The sequence below is a fragment of the Mercenaria mercenaria genome, unplaced genomic scaffold (genome assembly GCF_021730395.1).
Source record: "Mercenaria mercenaria strain notata unplaced genomic scaffold, MADL_Memer_1 contig_3632, whole genome shotgun sequence".
NCBI lineage: Eukaryota > Metazoa > Mollusca > Bivalvia > Venerida > Veneridae > Mercenaria > Mercenaria mercenaria.
In genome coordinates this window covers 26,105-46,965 of record NW_026461790.1, presented here as the reverse complement: position 1 = coordinate 46,965, position 20,861 = coordinate 26,105, and the positions used below count along the sequence as shown (strand labels likewise).

The window sequence follows — 20,861 nt, the reverse complement described above, 5'->3', positions numbered from 1 at the left end:
CAAGCAAGGTAAAAATACCGGAAAGAAAATAATGGCCGCGTTCGTTTTCAAAATTTGAATATCTATCAAATTGTAACATGAGTAAAGATAATAACATTCAGTTGACATACTAAAAAAGTCCAAACTAATAACAATTGATGCAAGGTGCATAAAATAATCGATTTTGCTCGGCTCAAGTTAAAACTTGAAGAATTTTGAAAAAATAAAACAGTATACAGCTCAACACTAGATCTTGGTCCACTCAAGTCAAAAGTTGAAGAATTAAAAAGAAAGTATGATTTTTGTCCTGCCATTCAATAGTTAAAATTTCCTTTGGACCTCGGGCTTTAGTCTGAAACTTCCTTTGACTGGAGCTACTTACTAAACTTGAAAATAATCTACACAATAGTGTAGATCAAATTGAAAACATGGTATATTATAGACAGATTCAAGAGACATACTAATGTCAGAACTAAATGTACAAAATGCTATGGCAACAACATCAATAATAACTAAAATGTCATATTTACTGAACATGTTATAACCCTGTACAAATGTTTGTTAAATTCCAATAAATGGAAACAGAGTGACATTGCATTACACTGTATAGTAATTTTAAAGTAATTCTTTCTTGCAGCTGCTGACTACCGAAAGGATAACATAAAAAAGGAAAATTTATGTAACAAACAGGCCAATGAAGGAGAGAAAACAGAGACTGAAACATTTAACATCGATACCACATTTCACACTGCATACAGTAGATGCCTATCAAATATACAGAAAGATCCGCTTTATAATTTATTTGGTGTTTCAACTGAGGCTAGAATTGCTTTGTCATGTGAAGGCGTAACTGAAGTAGAAAACTCCTTCAAGAATATAATCAGTCAGTGTTTTCATGAAAACTGTGCATCTTCAGCTACAGAACGTGAGCTTCTATTCAAAAAGCTACATACTTTTAGGACAGATAAGGCAATTGTTCAAAACATCACTGAAACAATCCAATCGAGTAATGAAAAGCTTAGGGGGTTTGCAGCTAGCAATGTAAATAACTTTATTCAAGTTTTCATGTTGGACGTTGTAGGAGAACTTTTTAAAGAAAGAATAAAACTGGAAAAGAAAAAGTCTACCATCAGCCAAGAGGAAATATCTGAAAGTGATAATAAAGTACTGTATTACATATCTGGATATATCATTCGTGCTCTAGAGAAAAAGTATTCTAAAATAAAAAACAAACTAACAAGGGAGTAAAAAAGTGAGACTGTTAAGGCACTTTACAGTAAAACTAGTGAAAAGACATTCACAGCTAAATTCACTACCTGGTTTGATAAAAAAGATAGAGGAGGTTTAAGAAAGCCAAGTGACGATTTCTTTTTACTTATACGAGAGTTTGAAAGTGTAGTCCGTAAAAATATTGACTCAGAAAATCTTGTTTCTACCTCCCTCTTAAAATCTAACTTGAATGAAAAAGTTTTGGAGTCATTTATGGTGAAACATTATGAAAATAAACTGTTTTCAGTGCAGAATGATGATGCAGAGAGTGACAGCAATGGACACTTTAGAGGACACACTCCACTTATTTCTGTCAGTGCGAGGTTTTTCTGTAGCAAAACTTATTAAAAAGAAACTGAAACTTGCCCATAAAGATGACAGAAAAACAAAATCTTCCTCCCAAAACGAAATACACTCCTCATTCCTGTGCATACTTTCTTCAGAAAAAATACATTCTCCAGGTTCTGTACCACTATCTTCCATTGGAACCCATGCCCCAGACAGAACATCATTTCCAGGCAGGGAGACATATGAATGGTCATTCATGGATGAGTCAGCAAGATCATTAACTTCATCAGTGTTTGTATTGTATTTCTCAACAGTATCTGTTCTATTAAAGTATGTATGATCACTGCCGTTTTCATGTTTTTCAGGTTTAGGGTCTAACACTTCTAGCTCCACAACACGCAGTTCCTACCGTGTAATTATGAAACCTAAAAGAATACAAGTTCATAATATTACTTTATTATTTGTATCATTAGAAATAATTAAACAAGTGAATGAAGTATTGCAATACAAAGTCCCCAAATGGAAGGCACCTTATTATTGGTTATCAATAAAACCTGGCCCATACCACAGAAACAGCTGAATCAGACTGTATGGAAACCACCGGAAACATACGGACGGAAGGCTTATATAATTAAGAATGATATCAACTTACATTCTGTCACATATAAATATTAAGAAGTTAAAGTCATTTGTTTATATCTATATTCATAGCTTTAGTCATGTTCTCTTGTCATTGCTTGTAGAACTATAGTCAGTATTTCTAATTTAACTGGCACTTCTTAAGATCACCTGCTTAAAAATTGTACGACCGCTTTTATTTATATTTGAACCGCGCCATGGGAAAACCAACATAGTAGGTTTGGGACCAGCATGGATCTAGACCAGCCTGCACATCTGTGCAGTCTGGTCAGGATCCATGCTGTTCGCTTTTAAAGCCTATTGGAATTGGAGAAACTGTTAGCGAACAGCATGGATCCCGACCAGACTGCGCTATGTTGGTTTTCTCATGGCAAGGCTCATTTTCTTTCCCCCTCGCCAGTTTGTGAAATAGTAGGCCGAAAAACACATGCAGACAGGCAATGCTGCCGCGGTGAAGACCCCTTCGCCATAGTACAAAACTTAGTGTCACACCAGTAGGTGTGAAAGGGGTTCATAACGACGTAACATTAACTAGCCTGTCAAGTTCTGTTGAAAGTATCCTGCCATGTGCTATTTCATGTCTGCACGGAACACAAAATGACAAGACGATTTTAAATCTACATTGAGTTTAATTGGAACAACTATAATATTTCAATTTTAACATTAATACTTGGTGGAACACTATTTTCAGCAATTGTTTATTTTCATTTCTTTAGAATTGGCATTCATTTTCAAGGGGAGCAACTCAGAATCTTTTAAGTATCCATCGTACGGGACAGTACGGCAGAACATGTGGTCAGCATTAAATCTCTTGAACTGAGTGTATGCACGCATTGAATGTACACTATTAAACCTACGTTAAACCCAACTCTAACCTTTAGTGTGTATGTACAAAGAGCTATAAAAGTAATTTTATATTTTATACTTCTTTGTTATATAGAACACTTAATATCAATTTTACAGGCACTTAGCATTCAATCTTACCAAACACTGGTCACTCATCTAATTAGCATATTCTGACAGGTAGCTCCTCCCCTCCTTGTGTGAGATATGACCCATTTGTCTAATCAAAGCTTGTTTAGATTTTAAAATTTGCATACAGGAGCAAGGTCATTTATTGGTAACTGTAATCCAATTAGGTAATAAAAATGGTCCTTTGATCTCAAATTTTATGGGGGGTGTGTGAGGGGGGGGGGGGGGGGGGGGGTGATGAAATTGTTTATTAGTTTATGCCCCTGAAGTCCAGTGTTTTTATAACTAATTGATCAGGTTTCCTTCACACCTGATACTTTGCTGCTCTTTTTGCCCCCAAGCAATATATAAGTTTTGGCCTTTTTTATTGAATTAAATGTTAAAATGCATAGGAAAGATTTGCATGGCTAAGCTATTTAATAATAAAAAAATTAATAGAAAAAAATTTGATATAAATTAAAAAAAATTATGTAACATTCGTCCCCTTACTTTATAGGCATATATAATGAAGACATTTTACTGTTTTTTAAATTTATATTTTGTTTCTCGATTATTTGCACGAAGATACTGTTCAAAATCATATGCTTTCTTATTTTGACTTGTTCTATCATTTTAGTAACAATTTTTATTCTTTCCCCATAAATATCAGATGTGGAAACTAATGAACGAAAGGATTCTTTTCCTGAAGTGATTACTGGAACATCAAGCAACATTAAAAATCAATGACATACTGATATTTCACTAAAGCAAAGAAAAACGACAAACTAAAGCCAAACATGCAAAGATTTTCAAATACAATAAATTTACTTCCACTTCCGCTTGTTTGTACAGGATACAATGTGCTGAATTGTGCCCAGATATCTCACCAGATCAGTAAATAGCACATTGTATGCCATAATGTGAAGAGCGACTACCGTAAATCACTGTTATTTCATTTCATATTCAAATAAACCACACTAAACTGAAAAACAGTTCATAGGATATTTTTCTTAAAAACTTGAGACGACAAGGTTAGCGTAATATTTTAAAAATACTAATTTGCCTTTGAGAAAATCAGAGTACGTTGCAAAGAGCGAATAGATATATTTTCTTGTTTTCGCTCTTGATTAACTAATGAAAACATTAAAATAGAATGTACATCCCTTTTGTAATGTTTTCTGTTTTGTGATGTTCATATCACTATTGGTCCTGTATATACCACAAATGTGGATATAGAATAAAAGCAAACACAAGTGTGTTGACTGTACTAGTTTATTCTAAGGACTGAGCTTTGGCGGGAATCATTGATGTATATAATCAACAACAGAGAGTGGAGATGCATGCTGTGGAAATTTACAGAGGTCATAGGTCATATGAATAGAGTTCATTCATTAAAAGTGATACTATTACATTTCCCTCTTCATAAAATTTTAAAATGAATGAATCAAATATATCAATTTCATATATCCAAACAAATCATTAAACCATTAAATATTTTAGTAAATATTATTGATGAAACAAATGTATAAAGTATATAATAGATATATCAGTAAATTAAAGATATAAAAGTGTCTCTTTTGCATTATGCAGTTTATATATTCTATTGTTCATCAATCACAGTATTTAAAATATCAATTTAATGTTTCTATAGTTCTGACTTTCACAGTTTTTATAATGTTCAGCATGATAAATCTCCAAGCTTCACTGATAATCATTTATTTGTTTATCTAGTTCTCATTGTAATACCGTCTATTGGATTTAACTTCCCTGCCTGATCGTGTTACATAATGTTCAGTTTGGCTGGGCTTATCAGGGGTCGATGATGGGTCAGCATCGTCTGCTGTAGGAATTTCCCTATCATTTTGTAAAGGGAGGGGTTCTTCATGGCGATTTTGGGCAAGGATTTCTGGAGAGAATTCTTGAATATCTGGGAAATTTTCCTTTGTTTTGTTTAGCTTACACCTGTTTCTGCGATAAATACCACCCCTTGGTGTCTGCACAGAGTAGGATCGGTCATTGTGAATTTTGATAACCTTGGCTGGTTCCCATGTCTTATTAACCTGTATTCGAACAGACTCATTTAAGCTGAGAGGCGGCAGTTTTTTGGCGGTCTTGTCATAATGAGATTTCTGTTTTTGTTTTATTTGATGCATTTTCTCACTGACAAGTTTTGGGCTGACAGTTTTGGGCTGAAGTTGAGCGTCTGTAATGGGCAAAATGGATTTTGTTTTTCTACCCATTAATAATTGGTTAGGGGAGAATCCACATTCCAAAGGGGTGTTTCTATACTCAAGTATAGCTAAACATGGGTCCCTGTCACTTTCGTGCGCTTTCGTGAAAATGCGCTTGACAATTGAAACCGTTTTCTCGGCAAGACCATTGCTAATAGGATGTAAGGGACTGGATGTAACATGCGAGAATACCCATTCTTTAGCAAAGTCTGAAAATAATTCTGCGGAGAATTGAGGCCCGTTGTCAGTGACAAGTTTGTCACATATACCATATCTTGCCATATGAACCTTGAGTTTTCTTATTACCGTAATACTTTGTGTATTCGGTAGAGCGTTTACCTCAAAATACCGACTATAGTAGTCAACTGTAACAAGGTAGTCATTGTTGTCAAATGAGAATAAATCAGCAGCAATGTTTTACCATGGTCTATTCGGTAACTCATGAGGTGTTAGGGGTTCTTTTGTATTTGTGTATCTGTGCTTTTGACAGACTGCACATCGCAAAACATAATCAGTGATTTTTTTGACATGCCAGGTCAAAACATTACATCTTTGGCCCTTAGTATGGATTTTTCCACACCCATGTGACCTTGATGTACTGATTCTACAAGGTGTTGTCTTGCACAGACAGGTATAACAATAGTCTGATCTCTAAAGATAAGGTCATCAGCTGATGATAGCTCATCCCTGTGATTCCAGAATTCTACAATAGCTGGGTCACAGTCAGCGCGGGAATCAGGCCAACCATTTATTATTGTCTGTTTCAAGATTTGCATGTTTGCATCACTTTTTGTGTCATTTCTCAAGGAGTCGAATCTACGATCAGTAATGTGTAACCCTTTCAAAACAGTGTGAACATGCAAGTCAAGGCCTTCTATATTTAATTTTTCTTTAAGACGTTGTCTTGAGAGCGAGTCACTGATTGGTACTTGTTTACCACTAACATGTTGTACGTCAATGTCATATTTTGACAGCTGTAACCTCATTCTTTGAAGTCTTAGAGGACATGCAGACAGATTCTTTTTCATGATGGAGCTTAATGGTTTATTGTCTGAATGTACTATAACATGTCTACCGTATACATACTGATGGAAGCGCGTGCACCCAAAAAGTATTGCCAAAAGTTCTCTTTCTATATTGGCATAACGGGATTCAGTCTCTGTTAATGTCCTGGATGCAAAAGCAATCGGGTGGCCATTTTGAAAGATGGCTGCACCAACTCCATTTTTGGAAGAATCACATTCAAGCGTGACTCTCTGCTTATGGTCAAAGTATGCCAGTACAGGGCTCTGTGTAATGATTGTTTTCATTTTTGAGAATGCCTCAGTTTGAGCAGCATCCCAAGTGAATTTTACATCTTTTTTAAGTAGAGACCTCATGGGGCTTGTAACCTCAGCTAAATTTTGTGAGAATTTCTGGAGGTAGTTTGCCATGCCAAGTACGTTCTCTAATTCTTGTCGGTTCTTGGGGATCTCGAGTTTCGATATTGCCTCTAATTTCGTAGGGTCTGGCTTGAGTCCTGTGTCTGTAATTAAGTGTCCAAAAATGACACTTCAGTGACTCCTATAATGCACTTGTCGGGATTGAACTTGATTCCCTTAGACTTAGCTCTTTCGAGAGCGTTACGCAAGTTTGCGTCATGTTCTTCACGAGATTTCCCATAAATCAAGATTTCGTCTACTATTGCTGTGAGACCATTGAGACCTTCAAAGATCTCGTCAACTTTCTGCATGAATATGTCGCTCGATGCTGAGATATCGTATGGGAGTCTCAGCCAACGGTACCTGCCAAATACGTGCTGAAAGTGATCAAAAGAGATGATTTATGGTCAAGTTTGACACTCCAATATGCATGCGTAATGTCAAGTATACTGAAGAATTTAGCGTCCGTCAGTCTTGATGTTACGTCTTCAAGTGTGCGCATTGGATAGTGAGGTCTTTTTATGGCCTCGTTCAGGGCTTTCGGATCGAGACAGATCCTTAGCTTTCCTGTCTTAGGTTTTTCTACTATGACAAGGGAGTTAACCCAGTCGGTAGGTTCGGTGACCTTTGTTATAATGTTTTCTTTCTCCATGCGTTGGAGTTCTTTGTATATCCTGTCCCTTAATGCTTCGGGAACACGTCTAGGTGCGTTTATTACAGGAACAGCGTCAGGCTTAATGTGAAGCTTGCTTTCACCTGGGATGACCCCTACTCCTTGGAATAAATTCTCATACTCTCTGTTTATCATATGGAGCTGTACTGTTAGAGATTGAGTTATCAACTGAGTAGGTCAATCTTATCAAACCTAGATCAATAGAAGATTGCAAACTCAGCAGGGTTACGGAAGGGCTATCAACAACATAGCACATCGAATCACAGGTTTTATCTTTATAGCTCAAATGCAATCTAATCATGCCACAAACAGGTAGAATGTTGCCTGTGTATGAGGTCAACTTGTTATCTGGGGTCTCTAAGGGGTGCTTAACTTTAAGTTTCTGAAATTGACTCAAGGGCAAAATATCCACTGCACTTCCAGTGTCTATTTTGAACTTTACTGGGGTTCGTGAGTGGCCAACGTTTATCTGGGTAAATGCACGTTCAGGAGAAGAAGAAAAAATTACCGTGTCTACATAGAAGTTTTGATAATCCTCATTCTCACTATCACTAGTTTCATTGTCCATTGTTGAATTTGAATAATTCACTGCATTTACATTCCTGTTTTTGGATTTACACACATTAGCAAAGTGATTGAGTTTCCCACACTTGTAGCACGTGACATTCTGTGCTGGACACTTTTTGTTTTGTTGGTGTTTTCTATGTCCACAATGGCTGCACGTTTCCTGGTTTGGCGATCTCATATGATGTTGCTTTGGAGTGTTGTGTGGTTGTTGTTGTAGATGTTTGTTGATGGTTCTTGGTCGTTGTTTTGATCTGTGTTTTACGGAGTGAACGTCATTATTTGTTGCTGCCATAGAATGTAGCTGTTGTTGCGAGTATTCGTGCGACTGTGCAATTTGTATTGCGTTTTCAAGAGTTAGTCACTCTCCTTTGTTGATTAATTTTTCTCTCACTTTTGAGGAGTTAGTTCCGAATACGATCCTGTCTCGGATCATCTCTTCTTTATTTGTAAAATTGCAATCCTGTGCACTGAGTCTTAACCTTGTTACGTAGGCGTCAATACTGTCACTGCCTTGTACTTCATTGTTAAATTTATATCTGGCGAATATTGGATTCAGTGACGGCTGAACATGAGCCTTGACCTTCTCATAGTATTTAATGGGGTTTTTGGCGTCGTCACCAGTGAAGGGCTCCCATGTCGCTTGAATTTCTCGCCCTTTATCCCCTACCCAGATTAAAAGGTAGGACACCTTCTCCTCGTTAGATTTTTCTCTCAGTGGGCCCGAAAACATTAGTTCCACATGTCCCTGGAATTTAATCCATTGTTCCGGCAAATTGCTAGAGTCCCATTTCATAGTAGGCACAGAAAGTCCTGTTAATTCCATGTTTATAAATTCACAGATTGTAAATAGTTTACTAAATATTAATTCCAACTATTCTGACACCATGTAATGTTTTGTTTTGTGATGTTCATATCACTATTGGTCCTGTATATACCACAAATGTGGATATAGAATAAAAGCAAACACAAGTGTGTTGACTGTACTAGTTTATTCTAAGGACTGAGCTTTGGCGGGAATCATTGATGTATATAATCAACAACAGAGAGTGGAGATGCATGCTGTGGAAATTTACAGAGGGCATAGGTCATATGAATAGAGTTCATTCATTAAAGGTGATACTATTACACCTTTTATATTAAAATAATTTGCCAGGGATTGAGAAAACATTGGTACATTTTGACCTGCAGACGCGCACAACTGAGTGAACTCAGGAAAACAGTTATATCATTGGCATACGGTACCATGCAATGAAATAGCATTTGAAAAGGCGAGCATGATGTCTTAAGGACAGCTCTTATACAAACTTTAAATTTCTAATGAATTAAATTTGTTGAAACAAAGTCTCAAATAACGTCAAATGGAGATTAACACGCATTAACATTATTCTACTCCGGAACTTAAAAAACTGAATTGGTCTGAATACTACTCATAATGTAAATTCTCTACCCCATCCTCTTTCAAAAGAAAACAGAAAACAAAACAGAAAAAAGATATCGACATACATCAATCAATCAATCAATCAATCAATCAATACATCAATAAGTATTTAACCTTACCACTCCAGAATAATGTAGACTGATGTTATCAAATAAATTATCTAATAATGAGTTTCATCTAACATTCAATGACAATAATCTGATTTTTTAAGCAGCACAAATTCATAATCAATTCATTTGGTGAAAATAGTGTAACTGTGTAAGGGGAAATAACTTTAAATAAATATAACTTGTAATTATCATGATATGTGTAAGTTGTATGTATTTAATTAACAAATAAGCTAGGTCATCGAGTGGTTTATCGTCTGATTTACCACGGTTTAGAGTTCAAATGCGTAGGAATGGGCGACATCGGTCAGTTATTTCCCCTGATTAAACAGGTGCGCGTTTAGGTGCCGCTACGTGCGAATAGGTCCTAGAAAACTTTGTTTACATTATTTACACCGTTATTCAGTTGCTGTCACTTCAAAATACTAGTAGATTTTGAAAGTATCCGACAATGTCATCAAAATTCAGTTGTTTATCACTGGAGCAATTGAGGAAAGAGCTTCGCCGCCGCAATGCTAAACTATCTGGTCGAAAGAAAGAGCTAATTGAAAGGTATTTAACATTCACATGTACATTAAAATGTAGTCGAACTAATCCGACGTATACAGTTTGTTTTATATTGTGACGGTCAAACTGTAAAACTGTGGCTGCAAAAGTCAGAAATTAAAAAGCAGTCACTCAGCGACAGTAAGCTTGTCTAGTTAAAATGTAGAACGGACGTATGTTTACAAACAAAAATCGGATCTTAAGTTTAGAAATACTTTCTTGTGATCGTGAAATTCGTAAGTGGGTAAAAGCATTAAACAACAGTAGTGTTGTTCGTAACATGTGTGCATATTCTTCTTGTACTGATTATTTATCTTATACCTATTGAAAAAAGGTCGAGGTAACGAGACCTTGGCTAAATGTACATGTAGACATGTTTCATTTGTGTGTACTAAGGTATTTTTCATTTGTTCATTTCAGACTTGAAGCTTATGAGAGAAATCACAATTTCGTTGAAGACTATGATACAGTGCCAGAATATTTTATGGATCTTCCACCTTCTGGAAAATACAAGGATCTGAACTCGGATATGAAAATACCTCCTGTCACAAACCAGTGCGCAAGTGACTATATGTCACAGTTCGGTGTGGACTTTGACCGTGTCGTGTGTGATTTATATGAAGAAACTTTCATTCGTTATGTGAGGTACTGTTCTACTGAAGACCTGGATTATATAAAAGGTGCCTGCTATGCAGAAATGAAAAAGAAAGTGTCATACACAATAGACATAAGTGTGAAGAAGAATGGCCAATTTCATGAAGCCCAGTGTGAATGTGGGGCTGGTCAAGGTCCAACAGCACACTGTAAACATGTACGGACAATCCTGTTTGCTTGCTGTAAGTTTACTTCATCTGGGAAATTAAAAGTAGAGATGACTTGTACTGAGAAACTTCAGTCTTTTCATAAAGTAAAAAAACATACGGGGTCACCTTTGAAGTCAAGAGATATGAACATTGCAGGTGCTGATGAAATCTGTGACATTAAAATGTTTGACCCCAGGCCACAAGAGTTTCAGAATAGGGAAAATTATAAAGATTATTTTTATAATACTTGTATGAATTTTAAAGGAATTTCAAAGACACCAATCTTTCAAGCATTTCAGCCAGCAAACATGCGTGCATATGCATTAGATCATGATTATCAGTCAGACACATTAGAGGACATTTTTTTAAATGCCATTCAGGTGACGAAAATATCGAAATCTCAAAGGGAAACTCTAGAGGTGTATACTCGTGGTCAGGAAAAAAATGAAAGATGGTTTGAAGAGAGAGAAAAACGGATTCAGTCTTCAAACTACCACAGAATATGTCATGCGACCGAACGGACTAATCATGATCAACTTGCTGCTTCTTTGGTGCATCCAAATAAACTTAAACAAAATGAGGCAATGAAACACGCACACAAATATGAGAAAGAAGCTATTCATAGGCATGAAAAAGACAACAAAGTCAAAGTTAATTCGTGCGGAATATTTGTGTCATCCACCCACCCATATCTCGGTGCTTCCCCAGATGGAGTAGTTAACCAAACTCTAATAGTTGAAGTTAAATGTCCACTTACTGCAAAAAACAAAGACATTAACACAAAATCTGTTCCATACCTAACTCTGACTGATGGAAAAAATTGACATTGAAAACAACACATCCATATTATTACCAGATTCAGGGACAGTTGTTCTGTAGTGACAGACAGTGCTGTGACTTTATTGTTTACACTATTACTGACATTAAGTATATGAGAATTCAAAGAGACAATTCTTTCATATCGCAAATGGTTGAGAGGCTAACATCGTTTTATCAAAAACCTTTTAAGTCTGCACTCTGGTCTAGATACTTATACAGAGATCAAATATAGTTTTTGCATGAAAACATTTGAGGGCAAATCCAGTACTGAGACTTTACTGATATTCTATGCTTTGAAAAATATGAAACTAGCTGAAAGGACTATTTATGTGCATTTTTTTGTATCATTTTATTTTATGGACTGTATGATTGTTATATTTGTTAATTGTTACAATAAATGATTTCATTTAGCTTTTAAATATTTCTTTTCAATAAAAAAATGCCTTCCTTGGAAAATCCTTTTAACATTGTGCAAGTATTCAGACTATATTCTTAAAATAATGATCAGGATATATGCCCTTGTGATAAGATGTCCCTTCAATTTTCCATTAGCCCAGTTCATTATAACAGCTATTTTCTCATATATTTCATGAACATATCATCCATGAGACATAAATGATTTCTACTGACAAGTTGACATACCCCTTGTTAATTTTAATTTTATGGTGCTGCCTCTTTAATTTTCAGTCAAATAAAATCACAGCAACTTGCCAATATAAAGTGAAATACAAACTTCCAGTTAGATGGTCATTGATCCAGTCTTTTAAATTGTTCACTGTGGGTTTGACACAGTACTTATGGGAAAGTTGTTACTCACATATTTTGTCGGGCCTGAAGTATTGCTTTTTCAGTTCAACACAACAATTAGTTGAAGTACTGTTAATCAACAAAAGCACTGACAATGTGTACAAGTTTATTTTTGTAACTGTAGAAACAAAACAAGAATGTCAAAATATAAATCTTTACATTTAATAAAAATATCCGAAGGACTTTTAATACACAGATCACAAATTTGCAAAGCTAAAAAAACCCAATCAACTCCCCCCCCCCCCCCCCACACACACACACACACATGTGAGACCTATTAGACATTATTTCACATCGTTAAAAAGTATTAAGGAAACATATTATACACATTACTTTACATCAGACTGTCAAAATTACTGCAAAAAGATACCAAAATGCTACATGCAGATTTAAAAACCCTATGCCTTCTTGTTTGTTTTGTCATTCATTATTTAATTAAAGGAGCAAGTGTGAAATCAATTAAGAATTAACACCAAAGTGGTAGTAGGAAGTGAAAAGTCTGCTTCAATGACATATTTCTTGAACCCCCTAGAGTGAACAGGACACATGGCATGCACATTTTTTATGATAACAATCAATATGAAGCCAGTGGATAGGAAATTTTATGCAAATTTAATATATCCAGAGTAATCATTGTCTATTTGAAACAAAGCATCTATACAGCAGTAAAATTTAGCAGTATTTTAAACTAGCCCCACTTTGCTCATAAATTAATGGAAATGTGACTTACTAAAAATAAGTGCTACAACAATATTTCAGTTCTATATTACTGGCCGGCATTTTGAACTGATGAAAATTCCAAAAGGATTTATCTAACCCTGCTAAATTTCTATAATGAATTTGTCCATCTTTCAATTTGGACAGTACCATTAAATGTTAAAAGGGGTGCTTAACAAAAAGATACTGACTGAATATTGAACAGTGCAGATCTTGATAAGACTGCACAGATGTGCAGGCTGATCATGATCTACACTGGTCACAAAGACAGAATCAATCGTGTCCTGTTAAAGCCACTGGCCTCCAGATCGTTCCACTACAAAATAAATATTTTAATTAGATATCTTTAAATAAATGCTATATATTTCTGAAGAAAGTTTTAATCCTTAATTTACTGAAAAACTTAATGTGACCGAAATACATGAGAAATTGATGTTTTTTACAACTTTTTACTTTTTCGAAGTCTTAAATTCTCTACTTCAGCTGTAGCTCTATTGGTTACGACATCCAGAAAATGTTTTTATTGCTGAGTTGGGAAGGGAGTGGGGGGGTTGATTCCCTAAGCGGTCATCTTTGTTTTTGATTTGGAATTTTTAAAATAACAATATTTCAGTTCTATATTACTGGCCGGCATTTTGAGCTGATGAAAATTCCAAAAGGCTTTATCTAACCCTGCTAAATTTCTATAATGAATTTGTCCATCTTTCATTTTGGACAGTACCATTAAATGTTAAAAGGGGTGCTTAACAAAAAGATACTGACTGAATATTGAACAGTGCAGATCTTGATAAGACTGCACAGATGTGCAGGCTGATCATGATCTACACTGGTCACAAAGGCAGAATCAGTCGAACCTTAACCTAAATAAAAAAATACATATAAAAGAACAGTTTTAGAACTTATCATTTATTTTTCTGTTGTATCTTACTAGACATTTCTAACGTAAACGTAAATCGGAAACGGATTACTGAATCCGTAAATGTTATTTGCAAATAATGGTCTAAGGGAGATACTTTTGCATTACTATTGGATGAAATTGTCTCCCATAGACCACAAATTAGCCTAAAATTTTACGGATTCAGTATTCCGTTTCGTAATTACGTTTACGTTAGAAAGGTCTATTAATCAGTAAATTCTATGGTTGCTAAGCTACTATTTGTACAACAATCATAGTTCAAGCTTGAACCTATGGACATTAAAAATGCAAACTGAAAACAACCTGTTGCATCAATAACAAAAAATGGTTCTAAGCATATTTTGAAACAACTCCTGTCCTAAAATTGCACAGCATGAAACAGTTAAATATAATTTCTGATGATAGCTTAATTTCAGTTGCAGTCAATGGCTCAGCAAGAATTTTGTAGGTCTTTGCAAGACCTATTACCCGTTCAATATGCACACGCTTACTAGATATTTTCCTGTCCCTAATAACAGACTCTCCCGACATTCTGTTTTTCTTTTTAAAGAAAGTTGGTATGTTTATATGGACATCTTTTGGTGCAAAAATATCCTGCACATTAAATCCTTTGTCCGCCATGACACTGTCATTTCGATCACACATTCTCACTAAACTACTGCGCTCTACTATTTGACGATCACTTGTAGATCCACCATATGATGGCGACACATAAGACACCAACCCACCTGGAGTACAACCAACAAGAACCTTGACAGTGTTTCTATTTTTGTATGTGGAGAAAGTTGCTTGCTGCGCGGTTGGATTTTTAGGTTTCCTTATTGGGCATTCCGTTCCGTCAATTATTTTATTGGGTATTTGGGTAATGTCGTCTAAAGCTTGTGGGTGCAAAATACCTAACAAGTTTTTGACTGGGCCAAATGTCTAGTTCACCCCACTGCCTATACATAAAAATAATCCACGTAACAAAAATGTTACATATCACACTTTCTGCTATACCGAACATTCTTGAGAGTTCAAAATTTGTCGTATGTCTCCGTAGTTTAATGAGAACGAGAAAAAACTGATCAGGAACACTGATATTAGTGACTGAATGATATGCGTAGTTCAGACAGTATGCTGCAGGTCCTAGCGTATTCAACACGAAGAAAAACTTAACATAACCTTCAAGGCCAGTGTAAAAATGAACAGCTGGGTCATCTTTTTCAAAGTTGTATATTGAATACATTGGGCATTTAGGTGTCTGTGTTTCCATGTCAATGGTAGTTTCGGCAATAATTTCAGATTGTACACTTTCTTGCTCAAAAGACGCTGGTTCTTCACAAACGACCTCTTCTACTGCAGCGACAAACTCCATCTCCTCGACAGGAACCAGATCGACTTTGGTGGCGAAGTACTGTTCTCTTGCCTCCGATTCCTCCATTTTGTTCGTAATATCTTCAAACAGTTTCCTTCTTTTCACTGCACTTCTTGCATTGTACCGAGCACCCCGTTCTTTTGACAAAGAATGCTTAATGGGACAAGTCCATGAAAATATACTAGGCACAGCGGTTTTCTTCAACGACATCTTATGTCGATCAGTACCTGAATATAAAAAGAATAAAACAATCTGTCAAAATTCCTTACAAAAACTGATTACAGGTAGATAGATAGATTTATTTTTTTGTGCAAATATAATTATTTATCATACAGTCACAAGAAATATCACATAATATAGCATATCAAAACGCAGTTTGATATCACAGACATATATCTGGTGACTGTGGTGAAGCATTATGACAGAAATAAAAAACTATGATAAGCCTGTAAAAGCCTTAAGTACAGCTTATTTCCAACAGGTACATTTAAATGAACCGTGCCATGAGAAAACCAACATAGGGGGTTTGTGACCAGCATGGATCCAGAACAGCCTGCGCATCTGTGCAGTCTGGTCAGGATGCTTTCAAAGACAATTGTTATTAGAGAAACCATTAGCAACCAGCATGGATCCTGACCAGACTGCGCGGATGCGCAGGCTGTTCTGGATCCATGCTGGTCACAAACCCACTATGTTGGTTTTCTCATGGCACGGCTCAAATAAAAAAAAACAACAACTGTATGTCTGCAAATGTGTACATTAATTATAATACAAATCTAGTTTTAGCAACAAAATTTAAATATTGATAGCCTACAACAGTATAAAAGCTTTTTACTACGGCGTTGGCTAGATTTACCCGACTTCTAGATAACCCGTTCAAATTTATGTCCGAAAACTGATACAGTCCGAACGTCGGACATTTTCCTGTCATCTCACTGCGTTCCAAGCTCTCACAAAATTGATATAATGCAAGATATAAAATGAACATGAGGTATTCTCAAAATAATTATGTAACATATGTAACATACCGGCATAAGTCAATCCATAACAATCGTCTTCCTTAAAATGGTGTTTACAAACGTAACACCACTTGCTCGGAGGTGACCATTTCTTAAAGTTTGTTTTTCCACGCTTTATAGCATGTATCCAAACATCTCTACGTGCTTTGTCCTTAGGAAAGAGGTGTGCCCCTTTATTTGAACAGTTTGGTACAATACAATTGGTTTCAGGCATAATTTAATCACTTTTTTATTCAGCTGTCAAACGCATGAAAGGTTATCAAAATAGTTTTAACACTATGATAAAAGCCGAGATTACACCGCATGATAGGACCTATTCACCCGTAGCGACACCTATCAAATCATTTGGGAAGATAACTCACCGAATGCTGCCATTGAACCACGTTGGTGTTAGCCTGAGTGGTTAAATACGGTTCAAAGCATTTGAACGATGAACCGTGGTAAATTAGACAAGAAATCACAAGAAGGCCTACAGTAGTTTTTTTTATTATTATTCTGACATGCTCATTGATATATTCTAATAAATATTATGCTAGACTTCATTTACACGAGAAGTAATGTATCAGACGTCATACGACAATTTGACGTCATAATGCTCTCGTGCGCCAACCGTTATTTAGCGCAGAATATACAGAGCTTGATTCCTTCTTTGTTTAACTGGAAATCAAACCACGTCATGTTTGAATGTAATTTTAAGTCCATTTTAGAACAATAATGGTGTTGACGTTTACAATTAAATATCTCTAGACACTGCTTTAATACAAAAAAAAAAAAAAAAACAACAACATCTGAATGCAAACTATTTTGCAATAAAATAGTCAACTTCATACATGACACAAGGAAGCAAACAAAAAGATCGTTGTGAAAATACAAACTTCTGATATAAACATTTGAATAAACCTTCCCCAATTTGATCAAAAAGGAAAAACATTGGGTCCAATATTCAAATGGCCACTGTTGATTTCTCAGATATACAATCAAAAATTCATTCCTTTCCCGTGTAGAAATTATTAGCAACATTAATAAAAAAACAATTTACATTATAAACAAACGATATGATAGAAACTTTTTCACGACACAAATTTTCATTCTTCTGCTTTCTGAAAAATTCTGTTAAAAAATGACAAATCATGTCCAAATTTCAAACAACCACTGTTACTTTCTCCGAAATGCAAACACAAATTCCTTCATTCTCCGTGTAGAAGAAATCAGTAAGATTAAAAAAACACAATTAACATTATTAGCAAATGACCTTAACAGAAGTTTTTCACGGCGAAAATTTTATCACTTCTGCTTTCTGTAAAAACAAACATCGGCGAGCATCGAGTTACAATTTGTACCTTTAAAACTACATTTAAAATATATGCTAGCTGCTAAAACAACATGAGTTTACTTTGAAATAATCTAAAGGCACAACATACACTTTTCTTACCATCAAAAGAAGCGTGGTCACACGTTGATAATTAATTTACCGATTTACAAATGACCGTGTCCTTCTTTCGCATACAAAATGGCGCGTGGAGAACACGTGACTTCCGGTAAACGAGATTCTCGTTTTTTCGTCACGGGAGGTTGGCGAGATTTGCTCTATATGCCTTTCAAGTTGCCAATCTATTTATTTTTATAGCTCTTTGGTTTTATATAGAATATATAGGGAAAACTATTTCGGCTATTGTGACCTTGAAAACTCTATAGAATAAAATTCTATAGAAAAACTGACCCCTCCAAGTAAAATACTGACTCCCTAAAGAATACTCCCTTCGAATCTCATAGAATAACGACCCCGATTATTGTTCCTTCTCATGAGAAGGAACACTTATGGTGAACATGTCACACTTGACTGAGCAGGTAATGGATACAAGGGTATCATCAAAGGCATCCGAATTCCAGTAGGCGCCGCCATTTTGTACTCATGCATATTCATTAAAAATAGCCTCTTTGCCAATGTGTTTTACGCATCTTTAAGTCAGTCTTTAGTGAAATACAACATCGTAATAAACAGACCTACAAAAACAATAATTTAGTTTAAACTATCTAACTCCTAAATCTTACATGTCATATTGTAGAATCGAGATTAACTAAATGAATATTCATCATCTAAAAATAGACTCCCGCACAAAAATATCGTCTACTATTATTTTTCTCGGTTGCATTCTTTGCTGCTTCCAGAGGTTCTTTTTACGATTTTATTTCATACCAACTTTATTATTTTGACATTTTAAGTATAACCATTAAAACATACTGTACTAATAAAGTTATTCAAGATTTTTTTTCTGCGAATGCTATTGCACGATACGTACCGTCGCCGGATTACGACATTTCAATTACTTCCCTTGTTTTGTTTTTCTAGAACTGTTTAATGCATTTCTTCACTTTACTGAACTATAAAAATTTTGAACTTTTTAATTTCATACCTTTTGATTAATTGTTTTGTAATTTTCAAGTTGTGAATTTTTTGTACGCACTTTTTGTCAAACCCATTAGTTTTTTGGTGCCGACTTATATAAAAGCATTTTTTCTCCTGATTTAGTCGTTCTGGAGCTGTAAGTATCCATTCATGCAATGCGTTTACCGTCATTTGGCAGATCTTTGCTGCCACTGTATTGCTATTAAAAGTAAGCAGGCATTCTACCAAGTTCTGATCTGTGCCACTAGGACAACTGTCGACTTGGTTCCCGAAATTTTGACAGAGTGATAGTATTCATTATTCATTGTCCGCTAATATTTAGATAGAATCGCTCATTTAAAGGTGTTTTCTTTATTATTCTAGGTTAAATAAATGTTTGTGTGAAATAATTTTAAGTATTCTCATAATAAATAGATAAGAATGCACGTAAAAAAGAATATTTAATATGCGCTAGAAGGAACCTTTTGGTAAGCTAAATCTTGTTATTCTATAGAAAAAGTGACTCCTTCCATGTAAAATACTCACTGCCGAAATTACTACATTCGAACTCTCATACAATATCGATTCCCGGACATTAATCTATTTAAAAAAATTACTCTTTCCGTGTAAAACACCGGCTCCTAAAAAGACTTTCGACGATAATATCTATTAAAAAGTGATCCCCACCAAACCTAACGGACAATTTTACTAGATCTGCAACTCTAATACCCTCCATTGCCAATAGTTAACATTTTGATTGTACTACTACTACTGGTGCCGCTACTTCTATTCCTATTACTACATGTACTTCTTCTTCTACTACTACTACTAGTACTACTTCTACTACTACTACTTCTACAACTGCTACTACTGATACTACTATACCTGCTTCCACTAATATACGTCTTGTACATCTACTTCTTCTTCTCCTGCTGCTGTTGTTGCTGTCACTTATTCCTCTGCTGCCACTACCACTGCCACTACTACTACTACTACTACTTTCTGTTGTTGCCGCTACCGTACTTTACTGCCACTGCTAAGTATTGCAACTTCTATTAATACTAAGTCCTATGCTAGCAGTTTCTTGTGCAGTTTTCTTCTGAAGAATTACTTCATACCGAAGTTTGCAGGGATTATTGACACTGGTGTGTTTTGTGAAAGTATTGTGAATTGTTATTTTCATAAAAAAAAATGTATACACCAAGATACAGCTTCTAGAAATAGAATCCCTTTTCCCGTTGCGGAATGCTCTGATTTCTGTGTCAAGTGATGGTATCTGGGGCTAATGGTCAAACGGACGGACGGACAAGGGCAAATCTATATGCCCCCCTCCCTCGAGTGGGGGCATAAAATGCAGCAATAAGGCCTTATATACATGAGTTATCACTAAATTTGACCAAATGACCGGGGATCGTTTTTTTTTATGGGAGTCAATATTCTTCGTGCGGTTCAGTTTACTTCACGTGGGGGAGTCATAGTACTATGATCTGGAGGTCATAATACTATGACCGGGGGGTCACTTTTTCTATAGAATAATGACCGGGGGGTCATTATTCTATGGGGGTCGAAATACTTCATTACACCGGCACCTGGATGGCTTCTTCACATGAAGAATTCAACGCCCCGAGTGAGGCTCGAACCCACATCGATGATGGGCAAGTGATTTGAAGTCAGCGGCCTTAACCGATCTTAACCACTCGGCCACTTTTTCTAACTTTAAACTTTCATAATATATTAAATTTGTTGAAACAAAGTCACAATTAAGGTCTGAAATGGAGATTAACGTGCATTAACATTAGTTTACTAAATTATTGGAAAATTTGAAAATCGAAACTGTTCTGAAAACAACTCATAATGTAAATTCCTTACCCCACCAACTTTCGTATGCAAATGCTGATCATTTGGACAGGAAAAACAAGAAAATAGAT

At 35.6% G+C, this 20,861-nt stretch overlaps 2 protein-coding genes and 1 pseudogene across 2 annotated transcripts; 1 reads left to right on the top strand and 2 right to left on the bottom strand.

Moving 5' to 3' along the window:
- Positions 1-4,853: 4,853 nt before the first annotated feature.
- Positions 4,854-5,639, bottom strand: LOC128553253 (uncharacterized protein K02A2.6-like). Its single transcript, XM_053534380.1, has one exon. It carries the CDS (start codon positions 5,637-5,639, stop codon positions 4,854-4,856), a length of 786 nt encoding a protein of 261 aa, XP_053390355.1.
- A 4,284-nt stretch (positions 5,640-9,923) lies between these two features.
- LOC128553251 (uncharacterized) lies at positions 9,924-11,906 on the top strand. Its single transcript, XM_053534378.1, has 2 exons — positions 9,924-10,115; positions 10,530-11,906. The coding sequence occupies exons 1-2, from the start codon at positions 10,015-10,017 to the stop codon at positions 11,734-11,736; spliced, it is 1,308 nt and encodes a 435-aa protein (XP_053390353.1). The 5' UTR covers positions 9,924-10,014; the 3' UTR covers positions 11,737-11,906.
- Positions 11,907-14,380: 2,474 nt separating this feature from the next.
- On the bottom strand, positions 14,381-15,996 carry LOC128553250 (uncharacterized; annotated as a pseudogene).
- Positions 15,997-20,861: the final 4,865 nt, after the last annotated feature.